General features: G+C 46.9%; 1 protein-coding gene across 2 annotated transcripts in view; it reads left to right on the top strand.

Annotated features, from left to right (window-relative positions):
* Positions 1-5111: 5111 nt before the first annotated feature.
* Positions 5112-20694, top strand: part of NFATC3 (nuclear factor of activated T cells 3) — a 387290-nt gene continuing 371707 nt past the window's right edge. Inside the window, exon 1 of one of the 2 annotated variants that reach the window (XM_073550790.1) lies at positions 5112-5443. In XM_073550790.1, coding sequence (XP_073406891.1) covers positions 5359-5443 — 85 coding nt within the window. In that variant the 5' untranslated portion in view covers positions 5112-5358. The remainder of the gene's footprint in view (positions 5444-20694) is intronic. The other variant, XM_073550789.1, reaches the window with a different exon arrangement.

Here is a 20694-nt window from a genome sequence, read left to right as displayed (position 1 = left end):
CTGGTCCTAGGTTTGGGAAGCCTTTCTTTTTGTCGCCTGCCTTTTCGAGGATGTCATCCAAGGTTTCCCCGAAGAGGAATTTTCCTTCACAGGGAATGGCGCATAATTTTATTTTTGTCTGGAGATCCCCAGGCCAACATTTTAACCATAAAGCTCGTCTAGCTGCATTCGACAAGGCTGCTGTTTTAGATGACAATCTTATCGAATCAGCCGAAGAGTCGGCCAGGAAGGCTGCCGCCCCTCTTATCATTGGCATGGATTCCAGGATTTTATCTCTGGGAACCCCTTCCCTTATCTGTCTCTCCAATTGGTCTATCCATACCATAAGAGCTCTGGAAGTACAGGTTGCCGCTACCGCCGGCCTGATGTTTCCCCCTGCTGATTCCCAGGTGCCCTTAAGTAGGGTATCCGCTTTTTTATCTAACGGGTCTTTCAGGGTACCCATATCTTCAAAGGGGAGTGCAAACCTTCTTGAAGCTTTGGCTATCGCCACGTCTAGTTTGGGGGCCTTATCCCATGATGTGGATGCTTCCTCCTCAAATGGGTACTTCCTTTTGATGGAAGGAACCGTCGAGCTTTTCCTATCCGGTTTTTCCCATTCTTTATCTATGAGGCCTTGGACGTTCTTATTTAACGGAAATACCCTCCGTTTCTTTTGACTCAGTCCCCCGAACATAATGTCCTGGACTGATCTATCAGTCCGGGGGTCTTCCACCCCCATAGTGGATCTTACCGCCTTTACTAAGGCATCCACTTCGTCCAGGGGGAAACAATGACGACCTTCCGTCTCCTCATCGGAGGATGACGAGTCGGTATTTACAGTATGGGAGGTGACTTCCCCTGACGATAAGCTGTCTGATTGGGACTCTATCACCACGTCCCCCTTCCTTCCCTTCCTTTCCCGTTTTCTGGATGAAAGGGCACTCTGAATTTCTGCGCGGATTACCGCCCTTAGGTCTGCGGCATGATCCAGGGTTTCACTGCCGAGGACCTCCTGTATACAGGAGTCACACAATTTTTTCTCCCAGGGCGTTGGTAATGGTTTCCCACAGGTGGGGCATTCCCTGTTCTTGGTCTTTTCTTTCTTCTTTCCCTGATAAGGGAAAGAAGTCTATTACAATGGGGAACATTCACGAAGATCCACTTACCCCTCATGCGCGGTTGCAGGTACCAGTTCTGGAAGTGGATCCAAATCCCTCACTGGGCGATCCACGGCAGGTGACTTGCTCCTTGCAGTAGACTGCTGCGTGGAGTGGCTGCTGGACCTGCTCCCCCGTCCGTCTTTATCCTTTTGGCGGCGCTGGTGATGCTGCCTTTGTTGCTGCTGCTGCTGCTGCTTAGGCTGCTGTAGCTCCTCATGCTGGTCGCTATCCATCGCGCCTGAACGCTTCCAGCCCTGAGGCTGCTTTAGCGTTCCCAATTTAAATAAGCCGCCCTGGCGTCACCTGTCTTCCCGGCCTGCACCGCTGCTTCCCCCGGGGAGTGCGCACTGCGCATGTGCCGACCGCGGGGACCCGGAAGTTCCTCATTCTACTTCCGGGGCAGCGCCATCTTGGTACACCTCTGTACCCGGCGCTGCCCCTATACCGGCGTCCCCCGGCCCCTACTCCTCCCGGAGCGGCGGCCCGGTCCTCCCCGCCCGCTCACCCTGGACAGCCCCTCAGCTGCAGCGGTGGCGGCTTCGGCAACCGACCCCGCCGCGACAGGGGCCTTCCCGCTGTCTGACCGCGGACGGGACGGTCCCGGATCTTCACCTTCCGGTAAGCGCTGCGCTCCTGCTGCCGTGGTTCACCCGTCAAGGACAGGAACCCAACTGGGGGCGGAGGAGAGGTGCCGCTCTTTTGTCTGTAGGTTCCTGTCCTTGATGGGCGGACCCCCTCTCTCCGTGGTGCTGTCATGGGTGAGGGAGAAGTATCATTTCTCCTTGCGGAGAATGACATGCTAAGCATGTGGAGGTGAGGAGACTTAAAGCCGCAATGCTCCTCTGGGAAATATGCTAATTATGCAAATTGTCTCTTCAGAGAGGAAGAGGACTAGAACTCTAGTGCCACCTATTGGAGGTAGCAACTTTGCACTGATGAGGGGCAGTACCCCGAAACACAGTGTCTGCAAATGGAGATTCTGGCTTGGCTTTTATCCTAAGTCATGTAACTAGGCTCATCAAAGGGTCAACATTGACTTTTAGGATTGCTACCTCCTATTAATAGGTGGCACTAGAGTTTTAGTCCTCTTCCTCTCTGAAGAGACAATTTGCATAATTAGCATATTTCCCAGAGGAGCATTGCGGCTTTAAGTCTCCTCACCTTGACATGCTTAGCATGTCATTCTCCGCAAGGAGAAATGATACTTCTTGGATATCGGTCAGACGCCTCTCTCACAGCCAAACCAGATCTCCCACTTTGCACTGATGAAGGGCAGTACCCCGAAACACAGTGTCTGCAAATGGAGATTCTGGCTTGGCTTTTATCCTAAGTCATGTAACTAGGCTCGTCAAAGGGTCAACATTGACTTTTAGGATTGCTACCTCCAATAGATGGCACTAGAGTTCTAGTCCTCTTCCTCTCTGAAGAGACAATTTGCATAATTAGCATATTTCCCAGAGGAGCATTGCAGCTTTAAGTCTCCTCGCCTCGACATGCTTAGCATGTCATTCTCCGCAAGGAGAAATGATACTTCTTAGATATCAAAGAAACAAGGTTAACATTAATAGGGGTGCCCAAACTTTAACATATGACTGTACAGCCCGCATACAGAGCACACAGCACAGTGTACATGCAGCCCGCATACAGAGCACACAGCACAGTGTACATGCAGCCCGCATACAGAGCACACAGCACAGTGTACATGCAGCCCGCATACAGAGCACACAGCACAGTGTACATGCAGCCCGCATACAGAGCACACAGCACAGTGTACATGCAGCCCGCATACAGAGCACACAGCACAGTGTACATGCAGCCCGCACACAGAGCACACAGCACAGTGTACATGCAGCCCGCACACAGAGCACACAGCAGTGTACATGCAGCCCGCACACAGAGCACACAGCACAGTGTATATGCAGCCCGCACACAGAGCACACAGCACAGTGTATATGCAGCCCGCACACAGAGCACACAGCACAGTGTATATGCAGCCCGCACACAGAGCACAGTACAGTGTATATACAGCCCGCATACAGAGCACACAGCACAGTGTATATACAGCCCGCATACAGAGCACACAGCACAGTGTATATACAGCCCGCATACAGAGCACAGTGTATATACAGCCCGCATACAGAGCACACAGCACAGTGTATATACAGCCCGCATACAGAGCACACAGCACAGTGTATATACAGCCCGCATACAGAGCACACAGCACAGTGTATATACAGCCCGCATACAGAGCACACAGCACAGTGTATATACAGCCCGCATACAGAGCACACAGCACAGTGTATATACAGCCCGCATACAGAGCACACAGCACAGTGTATATACAGCCCGCATACAGAGCACACAGCACAGTGTATATACAGCCCGCATACAGAGCACACAGCACAGTGTATATACAGCCCGCATACAGAGCACACAGCACAGTGTATATACAGCCCGCATACAGAGCACACAGCACAGTGTATATACAGCCCGCATACAGAGCACACAGCACAGTGTATATACAGCCCGCATACAGAGCACACAGCACAGTGTATATACAGCCCGCATACAGAGCACACAGCACAGTGTATATACAGCCCGCATACAGAGCACACAGCACAGTGTATATACAGCCCGCATACAGAGCACACAGCACAGTGTATATACAGCCCGCATACAGAGCACACAGCACAGTGTATATACAGCCCGCATACAGAGCACACAGCACAGTGTATATACAGCCCGCATACAGAGCACACAGCACAGTGTATATACAGCCCGCATACAGAGCACACAGCACAGTGTATATACAGCCCGCATACAGAGCACACAGCACAGTGTATATACAGCCCGCATACAGAGCACACAGCACAGTGTATATACAGCCCGCATACAGAGCACACAGCACAGTGTATATACAGCCCGCATACAGAGCACACAGCACAGTGTATATACAGCCCGCATACAGAGCACACAGCACAGTGTATATACATCCCGCATACAGAGCACACAGCACAGTGTATATACATCCCGCATACAGAGCACACAGCACAGTGTATATACATCCCGCATACAGAGCACACAGCACAGTGTATATACATCCCGCATACAGAGCACACAGCACAGTGTATATACATCCCGCATACAGAGCACACAGCACAGTGTATATACATCCCGCATACAGAGCACACAGCACAGTGTATATACATCCCGCATACAGAGCACACAGCACAGTGTATATACATCCCGCATACAGAGCACACAGCACAGTGTATATACAGCCCGCATACAGAGCACACAGCACAGTGTATATACAGCCCGCATACAGAGCACACAGCACAGTGTACATACAGCCCGCATACAGAGCATACAGCACAGTGTACATACAGCCCGCATACAGAGCATACAGCACAGTGTATATACAGCACAGTGTATATACAGCCCGCATACAGAGCACACAGCATAGTGTATATACATTCAAAAAGAGAAAAAGAAGCCAGCTCACCTGAAGGCATGTGTAGTGGATAGCCAGGACCACGTGCAGTCTAAACGCAGTAACCAAGGAAAAAGAAAAAGGGTCCAGCTTTGCAAATTCAAGTCCAATTTATTGTTAAAAACAAGTCCAAAACAGAGCAAAAAATGGTGTGTTCACGAGTAACAAGTAGTAGATTACGTGTTTCGAACAATAGCTTGTTCTTTCTCAAAACTTTTTCGAACAAGCTATTGTTCGAAACGCGTAATCTACTACTTGTTACTCATGTGAACACACCATTTTTTGCTCTGTTTTGGACTTGTTTTTAACAATAAATTGGACTTGAATTTGCAAAGCTGGACCCTTTTTCTTTTTCCTTAGTGTATATACAGCCCGCATACAGAGCACACAGCAGTGTATATAGAGCCCGTATACAGAGCAGAGTACAGTGTATATACAGCCCGCATACACAGCCGCCTCTTGATAACGCCCGGCCTCCCTCACCACACCACACTAAACAGCTGCGAGAGCGGAATCGCGCACCACGTGACTCTGTCTATGCGTCACGTGACGGTCGGACGTCACAGGGTCCTTCTCGAGAAGGGGAACTCGCCGCCACTGAGGCCCCGAGCGCTCGACACAGAGAAAGTTGGTGTGGGGTTAGAAAGGAGGGTGGCAAACCGTGGAAAGGGCGGGAAACCGGCGTAGAGAGAACGAGAAGCTGAGTGCGGTCTACCGGCACCGATGAGTGCCACACATTGTGGTTCTGACGAGTTGGACTTCAGGCTCTTATTCGGGGAGGAGGCGGCTCAGCCCTTAGTATCGGCAGGTAAGGCTCCGTAATATTCTCTCCTTACATCATTATTGACAGTGGTGAGGCGCTACGTCATTCACGTGTGGTGGGGGATGGGGCAGGTAGAACCTTAAATAGTAAGTTGTGCGGCTCTGACAGCGGCGACCGGCAGGGGGCGCTGTACTGTGCCGGACAGATGGCAGCACGACAGTCTATAAGTGGGGTGTGTGGTGCTGGTCTAGGGGGGCAAGGAGTATTATGTGTGTGTGGTGCTGGTCTGGGGGGCAGAAGTATGGTGCGCGTGGTGCTGGTGTGGGGGGCGTGGTGCTGGTCTGGGGGGCGTGAGTATGGTGTGGGGGGCGTGGTGCTGGTCTGGGGGGCGGGAGTATGGTGTGGGGGGCGTGGTGCTGGTCTGGGGGGTGGGAGTATGGTGTGGGGGGCGTGGTGTTGGTGTGGGGGGCGTGGTGCTGGTCTGGGGGGCGTGGTGCTGGTCTGGGGGGCGGGAGTATGGTGTGGGGGGCGGGAGTATGGTGTGGGGGGCGTGGTGTTGGTCTGGGGGGCGGGAGTATGGTCTGGGGGGCGTGGTGCTGGTCTGGGGGGCGGGAGTATGGTGTGGGGGGCGTGGTGCTGGTCTGGGGGGTGGGAGTATGGTGTGGGGGGCGTGGTGCTGGTCTGGGTGGCGGCAGTATGGTGTGGGTGGCGGAAGTATGGTGTGGGTGGCGGGAGTATGGTCTGGGGGGCGGGAGTATGGTCTGGGGGGCGGGAGTATGGTCTGGGGGGCGGGAGTATGGTCTGGGGGGAGTGGTGCTGGTCTGGGGGGCGGGAGTATGGTGTGGGGGGTGGGAGTATGGTGTGGGGGGCGTGGTGCTGGTCTGGGTGGCGGCAGTATGGTGTGGGTGGCGGAAGTATGGTCTGGGTGGCGGAAGTATGGTCTGGGTGGCGGGAGTATGGTCTGGGGGGCGGGAGTATGGTCTGGGGGGAGTGGTGCTGGTCTGGGGGGCGGGAGTATGGTGTGGGGGGCGTGGTGCTGGTCTGTGGGGCGGGAGTATGGTGTGGGGGGCGTGGTGCTGGTCTGGGGGGCAGGACTGCTGTGAGCTGGATTGGATGGCATCATAAAGTGTTGAGCCTGCTGACAGGGCAGGAGGTGACAGTTGAGCAGTGTCCTCATGGTACAGTTGTGCACCATAAACACCTTCCTGGGTCACAGAAAGTGAAATGTGACCGGAGTGCAGTGGGAGGCGCCGCTGTCTCTCTCGGAGCAGTTGCTGTTTCCTATCGTCTACACCCTGGTGTAGTCGTCACGTGTGTGTGGTGGAGCGATCAGATCGTGTGTGCTGTGACATTGGGACAGTTGCTGCACAACCATGTGTCTCGGGCTGCTCCTCAAGTAACACCAGCTTGTCATAGTAGAAATATTTCCCTTATATGAGCGCACACATTATTTATGGCCTGTGCTTGATGTGAAGGTTACAGATGCCTGCCAGCGTCTTCTCAACACTTGGTTACTTGTGAAAGGCGACACAGACCCCTTTGGGACTGATGAGATTTGCATTTTGGTTGCGCATGTCTATTGAGTGACCTTATTAACTACTGTGTTCACAAGTCCACTTTCCGATCTGGGTTCTGATCTGTCCACGTCCATTTTTTTACTACGGGGTGCGCCTCTACTCTAGTGTGTTCGGCATGCACACCGCTTAACTCTGTCCTTAGCAGGGTGGACTTACTGATGCCCATCCATAATGATGGAATGGGCAAAAAGTGATGTTTTAGGAGATGAAAACCCATTCAAATGAACAGCCACCGTAACTGTTCATTGTATTTCTAATTCTTTGCTCCCCAAATGCATCATAAACTGAATTGTGGGGAAAGTGTTAGTTGGATATGTACTCAAATCTAAATAAATGTAGGACAGGCTGGTACAACGTTATTTACCTTAACGACTAACCATTTTTTTTTTTCTCACTCTGGATTTCAAAATTTTGTGGGCCTGATTTATCAAGACCAGTGTTGTTCAATGCCGATCTTGATGAGGGGGCGCTCTGGAGTCAGATTCGCCAGATTCCTGAAGGGTGGCAGGCTTCTTCATGAATCTGGAGTGTGTGATGAGTTGCGTACACCCCTGTGTGCTGTATGCCAGCAGTCCCGCACGCAAGTCTGGTGAGTGAGATCTCTGGTATAGGGAATGACACGGCTCGTCATGAATTAGACGTCCCTGTCGCACTCCATCTCCACCCATTTGACTGAGCTCTGAGAAAGTGGCGTGAAGACGTCAACATTTAAGCGCAAATACAAGTTGTCTATCTACATTTTTTTGACTTTTCAAAGCTTTTATAGCAGAATTCTGGCGTGAAAGCTTTGCTGAATCGGGCCCTATAACTTTAATTTGTGAGTGTCGTGGCCATTTGAGGCTTTTATTTGTTCTGAGAAATTGTATTGTTTTTGATTTTATATTTTACCGTTTTCTTTCATAATTTGGGGGCATATGTAAAATATTATACAACATGTATATATTTTTTCATGTTTTATTCTTTTCACACCTGTTGAGTTAAAACTGGAGTATTACGGTAGTGTTACTCAAAGGGGTTGTTTGGTGTTAAATATTTATAGAAGATAGAAACCTTTTAAATGTTTACGTGTTTTTTGTTAGGCATGGGTTGTTATAAAATCACGAACAGCAAAGTCGCCTACTTCAACCCTGTGGGTTCAGAGAGATGATCAGTGCCTTCTATTGAGGTGATGTCACAGGACCTTTGACGCCTGTGGTGGGCTGCAGCGGGCATCCGACTGGAACATAGCTGCTTTTTCTCTGATACACTTTTCCAATCTCCTCACAGCAGCAGCGAAACCATCCCTAAATGAAACCTGTCACCTTGGGAAACGCTATTTACATGCAGATGCATAGTTACAATGCAGTACAGCTACCACAAGAACATCAGCTGGCTTTCTTCTGTGAGCCGCCAGCTTTCAGTCATGGGGGCATTGCAAGGCGGGAGGGTGGCCAGCTCCAGTGACAGCTCACTAGATTGTCAGCGGTGGCTGTATGTATGCCCTGGATCACTTTGACTGCTCATTCTGCAAACTTGCTGCACAGTGAGCTGTAAGTCTAAGGCTGAGTGCAGACGTACTTTTTGGCCCTGCGGATTTTTCCGCGCAGAATGGAAGAAATCCGCAGGTCAAATGACCTGCATTTTTCCTGCGGATTTCTTCCATTTTTCATGCGGTTTTCATGCGGTTTTTGTGCGGTTTTCCATTGCGGTTTTCCCCCTGTGGATTTGGTGACAGGGGAGATAGAAAACCGCACAAAAGAAGTAACATGCTGCGGATTTTGTACCGCAGGAAAACCGCGTGGAAAAATCCGCAGCGTCTGCACAGCGGGTTTTTTTTTTCATTTATTTTAAGGCTACTGTACATCACAATGCAGAAATGCAACGTTTCTGCGCGGTAAAATCCGCTGCGGATCCGCTGCAAATCTGCATCGTGTGCACACAGCCTAAGTGCTGGGTCTGCAACTCACACTATAGAGTGGTGATTGTAATCACTCACGTCACCAACTCGGTAACTGAAATGCAGCAGTTCTCAGGAAGAAGGAAGTTCATTTTCTTTTGGTAGCTGCACTTTCAGTGTTGTGGCTGTGCAGCAGTGTAACGCTATTTATCTGCATATTAAATAGATCCCTTTAATCAGTCCTGTGAAATCTACACCCTGCAGGCATTGCTTTTGGTGGTCTGGATCCATTGGTGAGATGTTGTGTATTCATTTACTATAGCTGCTCACCTATTACAATTTTTTTTTATGTACAATATACAAAAATCGCAGGGGTCATTTTTTTTTTTATTACGGTATGCATTTTTTTTCCTGCAACTAGCATATATGTTGAGGCCTGTGGTACAGGAAAAACATCCCCCAGCCACGGCATAGGTCACTTCCATTGCTGATTTGGGTTTGCTAACATATAATATTTCTGATTGGATAAGCGGCACCTGGCAATCTTGTGAGCACTAGGACCAATAAACGCAAATGGCTTTGCCCATGATTCCATTACCTGGCACACAATGAGGATTGTGTAGCCTGGAAAAGAGAAGGCTGGAGTCGTTAACCGCTTGTGTCTTATAATGGTCCCCTCTCTTTTTTAGCAAGCAGAAGGGTCTTTCTCGAGAGACATTGTCGCAGGCTCTGGACTCGCACTGCCTTCCCCCCAAAAAAATGTGTTCGGTTGTTAAAGTTGATGATTAGTGATAATAAATGAATCAATTCTACTTGATGCTTTTGTTGTTTGATCAGATATAGTTCACACCATGTTTTTGCTGTATGTCAGATCTAGGCAACTCTATAGTAAATCATATTATACCGTAATTGTTCGCTGTACCATCCGCAAAGGCTTCTGGTAGCGGGTGGATGCAAAGATACAGCCTTTTTTAATGGGTGGTCAGAATTGCAAGCCACTGGGGGTTCTCCTCCTAGACCTGACTCGGGTGTTGGTGAGCCCCTGGACCGAACGTGTCACTACATGACATCAGTAGATGCTCGGATGCATGTTGTCCTAGAGGATTTCCATTGGATTCAAGTCATTCAGGACCTACCTTCACATTCTGGTCACATAAGGCTATTACGTGCACTTGAAAGATCCCAGAGCCCTCTGCACCCAGTGCAAGGTTTAACAGTGACTCTTGAGGACTTCATTTCTGTACCGATTATCCTCTGAACGTTCATTGACCCATCACAAAACTGGTCATCCTATATGAATCAGATGTTGTAGGCTGCATAACGCTTGTCACAGAGTTTCCGGACTCTTCTATGTTTTTCACGTGCTCCGTGTAAACTTGCTCTCACTTGTGATGGGTTTAGGGGGAGATTGGGGACTTGCTAGTATGGCGTTTCCTCGTAAATGCTGAGGGAGCTAGCACAAGTCCATTCCATCATGAAGTCTGGTTCTGACAGTTTCTTGAGAAACATGCACAACAGTATTCGGCTGGAGGTCATTTTTAGGACTATTGCACAAAACAGGCTCATTTTCTGGCATATCTGATGGCCCGTGTCCTGGTATCTGCTTAAGAGTCTTGAGTCTGTGCTGGGAGACACAGCAAAACTTCTTGGCACAGCACATAGATGTGAGATCCTAGAAGAGCTGGCCAGTTTGTGCACGCTGAATGTGCTGCAGGTACTGCCTTATTCCACTGACATGGACGCTAGAAAAATGCAAAACTGTACAAGGGAGGATAGTTAACTGTGGCCTCTACATGCAAAACCTTTCCCTTTTTGTTGTTTGTCTTGTTTCTTCTCCAGTGCCTGCTTTGGTGACCAAAGATGTAAAATTGATTTACAATTGTCTTCGCTCTACAAACTGTGCAGATTTTAATCCCTGAAGTTTAACTGATTTTGGATTATAATCACTTGGTACAATCTTTTTGATGCACCTCTTTTCTTCTTGCTTTTGCTACGATGATTGACGTTCATTATGTGAGTCAAACTGATGGTATGTGAAAATTCCATTAACGAGTTTTTACACGCAGAAGATAAGAATTTTCTGCTTTGTTTTATGATACAGTCCAATTTTTTGATTTCTGTATTGAATGTTGTTTTTTCCTCTTCACCACGACAGCACCCATTGAGAGAGGTGATCCACCCATAGGAACAGGAAACCTACAGAGAGATAAATGGGGCGGTCCCCCTCGCTCCCTCAGTTTGGTTTCCTGTTCCTAGAAGGAACCCGCAAGAAGAGGATGCCTAGCCTGGTAGCCGCCCGCGTGCATGATATGAGCAGCAGGGGCCCCAAGGCTGGAAGCAGCGTCGGGCGGATCAGAGAATGGCTCGCCCCTCAGCTGGTAATGCATGTGAGGCCTCGGTGAGGAGTGCCAAGGCTCACTTTTGTGGGCAGGTCCCCCCTGGAATATGGGGACATAGCATTACAGGAGCGCGGCACTGGGGATGGTACCCCCCCTGACGGAGCGAGGCCGGGGAGAAACAGAGGCCCCGAGCTCGTGCGGACATAAGAGAGCCAGCAGCGCTGAAAGGGAGAATGACATACCTGGCGGTATGACCCAGCGAGGCAGGGGGTAGCAATCGGGAGACGCCGAGCAGAGGAGGAAGCCGACGCTCCCATGCTGAGGCAGGGCGACCCGGAAGTACAGGAACAGCTTCTTCTGGGGTCGGGTGAGACAGAAGAGCACGGTATCGCGGGAGCAGGCGACCGCGCATGCGCACTGGGGGGGGGAGGAATTTGAGAGGGAGCTATTGAAACTGAGAGGGTTCTCAAAAAATTTGATTGACACCCTTCTACAAAGTAGGAAGGAATCCACGACGATGCTTTACGCTAAGGTGTGGAAAAGATTTTTGGCCTTCCACCCAGCAAAACCTTCCGGTAAAATACCCATTACTGCCATTCTAGAATTCCTTCAGAGGGGCCGAGAAATTGAGTCTCTCAGTTAATACTCTAAAGGTCCATGTGTCGGCCCTAGGGGCCTTATTTAACTACAATGTGGCAAGTAACAAGTGGGTGGCCCGGTTCATTGCAGCTTGTCAGCGATCAGATCCAGTTCACATACCTCAGTTACCAACATGGAAACTTAGCCTTGTCTTGGATGCCTTCACTCAGGCCCCGTTCGAGCCCATGCATTCGGCATCAATGAAGTGCCTTACATTAAAAACTGCTCTGCTAGTAGCCTTAGTCTCGGCAAGAAGAGCAAGTGATCTCCAGGCCCTATCGGTAGATGCCCCATTCCTGTTGGTAAGCCAAGACAGACTAATGTTGATGACGGACCCGTCTTATCTCCCCAAAAGGGCTACTAAGTTTCATAGATCTCAGGAGATCTGCTTACCCTCCTTCTACGAGAACCCAGTAACACCGGAGGAGGTTAGATATCACACCTTGGACTTAAAGAGAGCTGTGCTAGCCTACCTAGATAGCACCAGTCCCTGGAGGCAGAGTAGGTCTCTTTTTGTCTCCTTCCAGGGTAGCAAGAATGGAGCTAGAGTTACAAGAGGCACGTTGTCTAGGTGGATCAGAGATGCGATCACGACGGCATATTCGGCAAAAGGAGAGGACCTGCCGCAGGGCATTAAGGCGCACTCTACTCGAGCCATATCATCCTCCTGGGCCGAGAGGACGAAGGTCCCAATTGAACAAATATGTAGGGCTGCAACCTGGTCTTCTCCATCTATCTTCTATAGTCACTGTAGCCTACATTTGTCCTCTTCCGAGGACTTTACTTTTGGTAAATCTGTCCTTAAAACGGTGTGCCCTCACAGGTGATTATCTCTGAAAATCTCTCGGTGGGTGCTGTTGTGGCGAAGAGGAAAAACCGGATTACTTACCGGTAATACTCTTTTGTAGAGTCCACGACAGCACCCGCTCACTTCCCTCCCTTAAAATTTCACAAGTGGTTCTCTCTGGTGGTGGTGATTAGAATTAGGGATTTAATATGTAGATAGGTACAGTTGTGGCCAAAAGTATTGACACCCCTGCAATTCTGTCAGATAATACTCAGTTTCTTCCTGAAAATGATTGCAAACACAAGTTCTTTGGTATTATTATCTTCATTTAATTTGTCTTAAATGAAAAAACACAAAAAGAATTGTCCTAAAGCCAAATTGGATATAATTCCACACCAAACATAAAAAAGAGGGTGGACAAAAGTATTGGCACTGTTCAAAAAATCATGTGATGCTTCTCTAATTTGTGTAATTAACAGCACCTGTAACTTACCTGTGGCACCTAACAGGTGTTGGCAATAACTAAATCACACTTGCAGCCAGTTGACATGGATTAAAGTTGACTCAACCTCTGTCCTGTGTCCTTGTGTGTACCACATTGAGCATGGAGAAAAGAAAGAAGACCAAAGAACTGTCTGAGGACTTGAGAAACCAAATTGTGAGGAAGCATGAGCAATCTCAAGGCTGCAAGTCCATCTCCAAAGACCTGAATGTTCCTGTGTCTACCGTGCGCAGTGTCATCAAGATGTTTAAAGCCCATGGCACTGTGGCTAACCTCCCTAGATGTGGATGGAAAAGAAAAATTGACAGGAGATTTCAACGCAAGATTGTGCGGATGTTGGATAAAGAACCTTGACTAACATCCAAACAAGTTCAAGCTGCCCTGCAGTCCGAGGGGACAACAGTGTCAACCTGTACTATCCGTCGGCGTCTGAATGAAAAGGGACTATGGTAGGAGACCCAGGAAGTCCCCACTTCTTACCCCGAGACATAAAAAAGCCAGGCTGGAGTATGCCAAAACTTACCTGAAAAAGCCTAAAACGTTTTGGAACATTGTTCTCTGGTCAGATGAGACAAAAGTAGAGCTTTTTGGGCAAAGGCATCAACATAGAGTTTACAGGAGAAAAGAACACGGTCCCTACAGTCAAACATGGCGGAGGTTCCCTGATGTTTTGGGGTTGCTTTGCTGCCTCTGGCACTGGACTGCTTGACCGTGTGCATGGCATTATGAAGTCTGAAGACTACCAACAAATTTTGCAGCATAATGTAGGGCCCAGTGTGAGAAAGCTGGGTCTCCCTCAGAGGTCATGGGTCTTCCAGCAGGACAGTGACCCAAAACACACTTCAAAAAGCACTAGAAAATGGTTTGAGAGAAAGCACTGGAGACTTCTAAGGTGGCCAGCAATGAGTCCAGACCTGAATCCCATAGAACACCTGTGGAGAGATCTAAAAATGACAGTTTGCAGAAGGCACCCTTCAAATATCAGGGACCTGGAGCAGTTTGCCAAAGAAGAATGGTCTAAAATTCCTGCAGAGCATTGTAAGAAACTCATTGATGGTTACCGGAAGCGGTTGGTCGCAGTTATTTTGGCTAAAGGTTGTGCAACCAAGTAATGTGTTTGCAATCATTTTCAGGAAGAAACTGAGTATTATCTGACAGAATTGTAGGGGTGTCAATACTTTTGGCCACAACTGTATAGCAAACTTAGAAGTATATATAAGGATGGATGACCTGTCTAAGCAAATTGACTAAAACATGTACGGCGGTTCCTCCGTTGTTCTCTGTAATCCAAACTGAGGGAGTGAGGGGGACCGCCCCATTTATCTCTCTGTAGGTTTACTGTTCCTAGGGGCAGATCCCCTCTCTCAGTGGGTGCTGTCGTGGACTCTACAAAAGAGTTTTTCCGGTAAGTAAACCGTTTTGTTTTTTTTTTTTTGTTCTATCTTTCATCTGCTCATATTCAGTTATAGCTTTATATTGAATAAACTGTGTTCCAAATTATTATGCAAAAAGAGTTTAGGAGTGATAAGGTTAGAATTTTTTTGTTTGTCATTTAAACTCATTGATGGTAATGTGTGTCAGGGCTCTTTATATCACTGAAAGCAATTGTGCAGATACCTGTGCAAATTACTTTGGCAGGTGTGTCCAAATAAAGGCAAGACTACTTAAGAAGGCTCTTCCACATTATTAAGCAGCCTACATTTTTTGCCAAAATGGGAAAGAAAAAAGGATGTGTTGGCTGCTGAGAAGCAACAAATTGTGGAGTATTTAGGTGAAAGCATGACTACAATCAACATTGCCAAGACACTTCATCGTGATCATCGCACAATCAAGAAGTATGTCGCTGATTCCCAGCACACACGTGTGCATGCTGATAAGGAAAAATTGAGGACTCTTTCCAACAGGCAATTGCGTCAGGTTAAAAGTGCAGCTGCAAAAATGCCTTGTCATAGCAGCAGACAAGTTTTTGAAGCTGCTGGTGCCTACAACGTCCCCCGAACAACAAGATGCAGGGTCCTTTAGAGGTTTGCAGCTGTGCGTAAGCCATCCTGTCGACCACCTCTATCCACTGCACACAAGCAGAAACAGCTCCAGTGGGCCCAACGATACATGAAGATTGACTTCCAAACTGTTTTGTTCACCGATGAGTGCCGTGCAACGCTCGATGGTCCAGATGGATGGAGTGGAGGATGGCTGGTTGATGGACACCCCATGAAAACACGGCTAAGGCGCCAACAAGGAGGAGGTGGAGTAATGTTTTGGGCTGGAATCATGGGGAGAGAGCTTGTCGGCCCCTTTAGGATCCCTGAAGGGGCAAAGATGAACTCGATAATCTGTGGAGTTTCTAAAACAGCACTTCCTGCCATGGTTCAAGAGGAAGAACCGTGCTTTCCGCAGCAAGATCATTTTCATGCATGATAATGCACCATCTCATGCTGCAAATAACACATCTGCATCTCTGGCTGCTATGGGCATAAAAGAGGACAAACGTATGGTGTGGCCACCATCTTCCCCTGACCTCAATCCCATTGAGAACCTCTTGAGCATCATCAAAAGGAGTGTCTATGATGGCGGGAGGCAGTTCACATCTAAGCAACAGCTCTGGGAGGGTATTCTGTCCACATGCAAAACAATTGAAGCACAAACCATCCAAAAACTGACAAATTCAATGGACTAGAGCGTTCAGAAGCTTCTTTCGAACAAGGGGTCCTATGTGCAAATGTAACATCACCTAGAATAAAGGTTTGACTTGAAAACTGTTTGATTTCATTTTGTAATAAGCTGATAATGCTTATAATTTCACAATTCACCATTTTTTTGTTCAAAATAAAAATAAAAAGGTTGAAAACTCTGCTGTGCATAATAATTTGGAACATGCATTTTGAGTGTTTCTTATTTTTAAAAATATACTGTTTTCATAGGCAGTTTGTTCAAAAACATTGCAATTATACTAGAATATTAGATGACTGGAAAATAACAATGACTGCAATTCATTTTATTTTTTGCACCACAGCAAAATGCCATACAAATATTCAAAATGGTAAAGCCCATTCACTAAAAATTGATTACCGTATATACTCGAATATAAGCCGAGATTTTCAGCCCGTTTTTTGGGGCTGAAAGTCCCCCTCTCGGCTTATATTCAAGTCATATAAACCGGGGGGGATGTCAGGTCACACTTACCCGTCCTGACGCTGTCGCTTGTGCCCCCAGCTTCTCTGCGCTCTCTCTTCCTGCCTTCAGCGGTTGAGTGGTACCGCTCATTAAAACTCATGAATATGCGCATATTCTTGAGTTTTAATGAGCGGTATCACATGACCGCTGAACGCAGGAAGAGAGAGCGCTGAGAAGCTGGGGGCTCAAGCGACAGCGTCAGGACGGGTAAGTATAGCGATACTCACCTGTCCTGCGTCCATGGCTACTTGCTGCTGTCTGTCATCGGTCAGTGACTTCAGACAGCAGAGGGCGTGGTGACGTGATTAGTGCGCGCCGCGCCCCCTGCAGTCTGAACGTCACTGACCGATGACATGGCAGATAGCGGTGCGCAGCCATGGACGCAGGACAGGTGAGTATCTGACACCCAGCGATGGAGAGGTGAGTATGTCATTTTTTTTTATTTTTACATTCAGCAGCGGCAGCACATGGGTTAATAATCTAAGAAGCTTCTTATGAGGGCAGTATATGGGGGAACAATATGAAGCTTCTTATGGGGGCAGCATATGGGGGAATAATCTATGGAGCTTCTTATGGGGGCAGTATATGGGGGAATAATCTAAGGAGCATTTCCCACCCTAGGCTTATACTCGAGTCAATAAGTTTTCCCAGTTTTTTGTGGCAAAATTAGGGGGGTCGGCTTATACTCGGGTCGACTTATTCTCGAGTATATATGGTAAATTGAATGGTCAAGATCAGGAGTCGAAGGCTACGCTCATACATAGAAAGCCACAGTCTTGTTTTGTTTCTTTGCAATAATTGTGTAAGGGTATGTGCACATGTTGCAGATTTGCCTGTGGAATTTTCCACGCCAGATTCTGCATCTCTTGGCAGAAAACGCAGGTAAAAATCTGCACATTTTTTTATGTAGATTTTCATGTGGATTTGTATGCGTTTTGTAAGCTAAATAAAACTATATTATTTAACAACAAAAAAGATTTGTGATGTAATTTCCTTGTCTAACCTCTTCTTTTACATACTCCATTGAAGAATGTCTACACACACACAGATCGATAGATATATCTATTTAATACCAAGGCCGATGTTTATTAGTAAACAATATGTTTAATGTTTTGAAAAAAAGGGAAAGAAATGGTGTGGGCTCCCACGCAATTTTCTGCGCCAGAGAGGGAAAGCCGACCCCTGGGGCAGATATTCATAGCCCAGGAAGGGACCGTGGTTATTGGGCCTCCCCTGACTACAAACATCTGCCCCCAGCCGCCCTAGAAATGGCGCATGTCTAAGATGCGCCAATTTGGGCACTTAGCCTCTCTCTTCCCACTGCCCTGTAGCTGTGGCATTTGGGGTAATATTTGTGGGGTTGATGTCACTTTGTATTGTAAGGTGACATCAAGCCCTGTTAGTAATGGAGAGGCGTCAATAAGATACCTATCCATTATTAATCCTAGAGTTGGTAAAGGCTTAAAAAAAAAAAAAAACAGCCAGAATAAAGTAAACCCACGAAACAGTTTCCCATCTTTATTGTACGCTGAATTCCTGCGACACCCTCGATCACCTGTATAAAAAAAACAAACAAAAAAAAAACAGTATACCCCCTGTTCTGACGTAATCCATTTAATTAGTGTCCCACAATGATCTTCCCTATAGAACCGTCACATCAGGAGATGTGACCTCTCTACAGCGCCTCCAGTGACACACTAACATAACATAGTTAGTAAGGCCAAAAAAAGACATTAGTCCATCCAGTTCAGCCTATAAAATTCTGTCAGAATAAATCCCCAGATCTACGTCCTTCTAAAGAACCTAACAATAACTATAAGATACAATATTGTTACGCTCCAGGAAGACATCCAGGCCTCTTTTGAACCCTTCGACTGAGTTCGCCATCACCACCTCCTCAGGCAGGGAATTCCAGATTCTCACTGCCCCAACAGTAAAGAATCCTCTTCTATGTTGGTGGAAAAACTTTTTCTCCTCCAGACGCAGAGCATACCCCCTTGTGACCGTTACCTTCCTTGGTATAAACAGATCCTCGGAGAGATAGTCATATGTTAAAGTTTGGGCACCCCTATTAATGTTAACCTTTTTTCTTTATAACAATTTTGGTTTTTGCAACAGCTATTTCAGTTTCATATATCTAATAACTAATGGACTCAGTTATATTTCTGGATTCAAATGAGGTTTATTGTACTATCAGAAAATGTGCAATCTGCATTTAAACAAAATTTGACCATTGCAAAAGTATTGACACCCTTATCATTTTCTTGATGTGAACACTCCTAACTACTTTTTACTGACTTCCTGAAGCACTAAATTGGTTTTGTAACCTCATTGAGCTTTGAACTTCATAGCCAGGTGTATCAAATCATGAGAAAAGGTATTTAAGGTGGCCACTTGCAAGTAGTTCTCCTATTTGATTCTCCTATAAAGATTGGCATCCTGGGCTCCTCAAAACAACTGTCAAATGATCTGAAAACAAAGATTATTCAACATAGCTTTTCAGGGGAAGGATACAAAAAGTTGTCTCAGAGATTTAACCTGTCAGTTTCCACTGTGAGGAACATAGTAAGGAAATGGATGAACACAGGTACAGTTCTTGTTAAGCCCAGAAGTGGCAGGCCAAGAAAAATATCAGAAAGGCACAGAAGAAGAATGGTGAGAACAGTCAAGGACAATCCACAGACCACCTCCAAAGACCTGCAGCATCATCTTGCTGCAGATGGTGTCACTGTGCATCGGTCAACAATACAGCGCACTTTGCACAAGGAGAAGCTGTATGGGAGAGTGATGCGAAAGAAGCCGTTTCTGCAAGCACGCCACAAACAGTCGCCTGAGGTATGCAAAAGCACATTTGGACAAGCCAGTTACATTTTGGAAGAAGGTCCTGTGGATGAAACAAAGATTGAGTTGTTTGGTCATACAGAAAGGCGTTATGCATGGAGTCTAAAAAACACAGCATTCCAAAAAAAACACTTGCTACCCGCAGTAAAATTTGGTGGAGGTTCCATCATGCTTTGGGGCTGTGTGGCCAATGCCGGCACCGGGAATCTTGTTAAAGTTGAGGGTCGCATGGATTCAACTAAGTATCAGCAGATTCTTGACAATAATGTGGAAGAATCAGTGACAAAGTTGAAGTTACGCAGGGAATCGATATTTCAGCAAGACAATGATCCAAAACACCGCTCCAAATCTACTCAGGCATTCATGCAGAGGAACAATTACAATGTTCTGGAATGGCCATTACAATGTTCTGGAATGGCCATCCCAGACCTGAATATCATTGAACATCTGTGCCATGATTTGAAGCGGGCTGTCCATGCACGGCAACCATCAAACTTAACTGAACTGGAATTGTATTGTAAACAGGAATGGTCACAAATACCTTCATCCAGGAACTCATTAATAGCTACAGGAAGCGACTAGAGGCTGTTATTTTTGCAAAAGGAGGATCTACGAAATATTATTGTCACTTTTATGTTGAGGTGCCCATACTTTTGCATCGGTCAAATTTTGTTTAAATGCAGATTGCACATTTTCTGTTAGTACAATAAACCTCATTTGAATCCAGAAATATAACTGAGTCCATCAGTTATTAGATATATGAAACTGAAATAGCTGTTGCAAAAACCAAAACTGTTATAAAGAAAAAAGATTAACATTAGTAGGGGTGCCCAAACGTTAACATATGACTGTATTTGTATTGTCCCCTTATATACTTATACATGGTTATTAGATCGCCCCCCTGTCGTCTTTTTTTCTAGACTAAATAATCCTAATTTTACTAATCTCTCTGGGTATTGTAGTTCCCCCATCCCCTTTTATTAATTTTATTGACCTCCTTTCTACCCGCTCTAGTTCCATTATATCCTTCCTGAGCACCGGTGCCCAAAACTGTACATAGTACTCCATGTGCGGTCCAACCAGAGATTTGTACAGAGGCAGTATAATGCTCTCATCATGTGTATCCAGACCTCTTTTAATGCACCCCATGATCCTGTTTGCCTTGGCAGCCGCTGCCTGGCACTGGCTGCTCCAGGTAAGTTTATCATTAACTAGGATCCCCAAGTCCTTCTCCATGTCAGATTTACCCAGTGGCTTACCATTCAGTGTGTAATGGTGATATTGATTCCTTCTTCCCATGTGTATAACCTTACATTTATCATTGTTAAACTGCATCTGCCACCTTTCGGCCCAAGTTCCCAACTTATCCAGATCCATCTGTAGCAGAATACTATCTTCTCTTGTATTGACTGCTTTACATAGTTTTGTATCATCTGCAAATATCGATATTTTACTGTGTAAACCTTCTACCAGATCGTTAATAAATATGTTGAAGAGAATAGGTCCCAACACCGACCCCTGCGGTACCGCACTGGTCACAGCGACCCAGTTAGAGAATATA

The sequence above is a fragment of the Dendrobates tinctorius genome, unplaced genomic scaffold (assembly GCF_039654945.1).
Source record: "Dendrobates tinctorius isolate UK_male_01 unplaced genomic scaffold, ASM3965494v1 ptg000170l, whole genome shotgun sequence".
Classification (NCBI taxonomy): Eukaryota; Metazoa; Chordata; class Amphibia; order Anura; family Dendrobatidae; genus Dendrobates; species Dendrobates tinctorius.
This window is presented reverse-complemented; position numbering and strand designations above follow the sequence as displayed.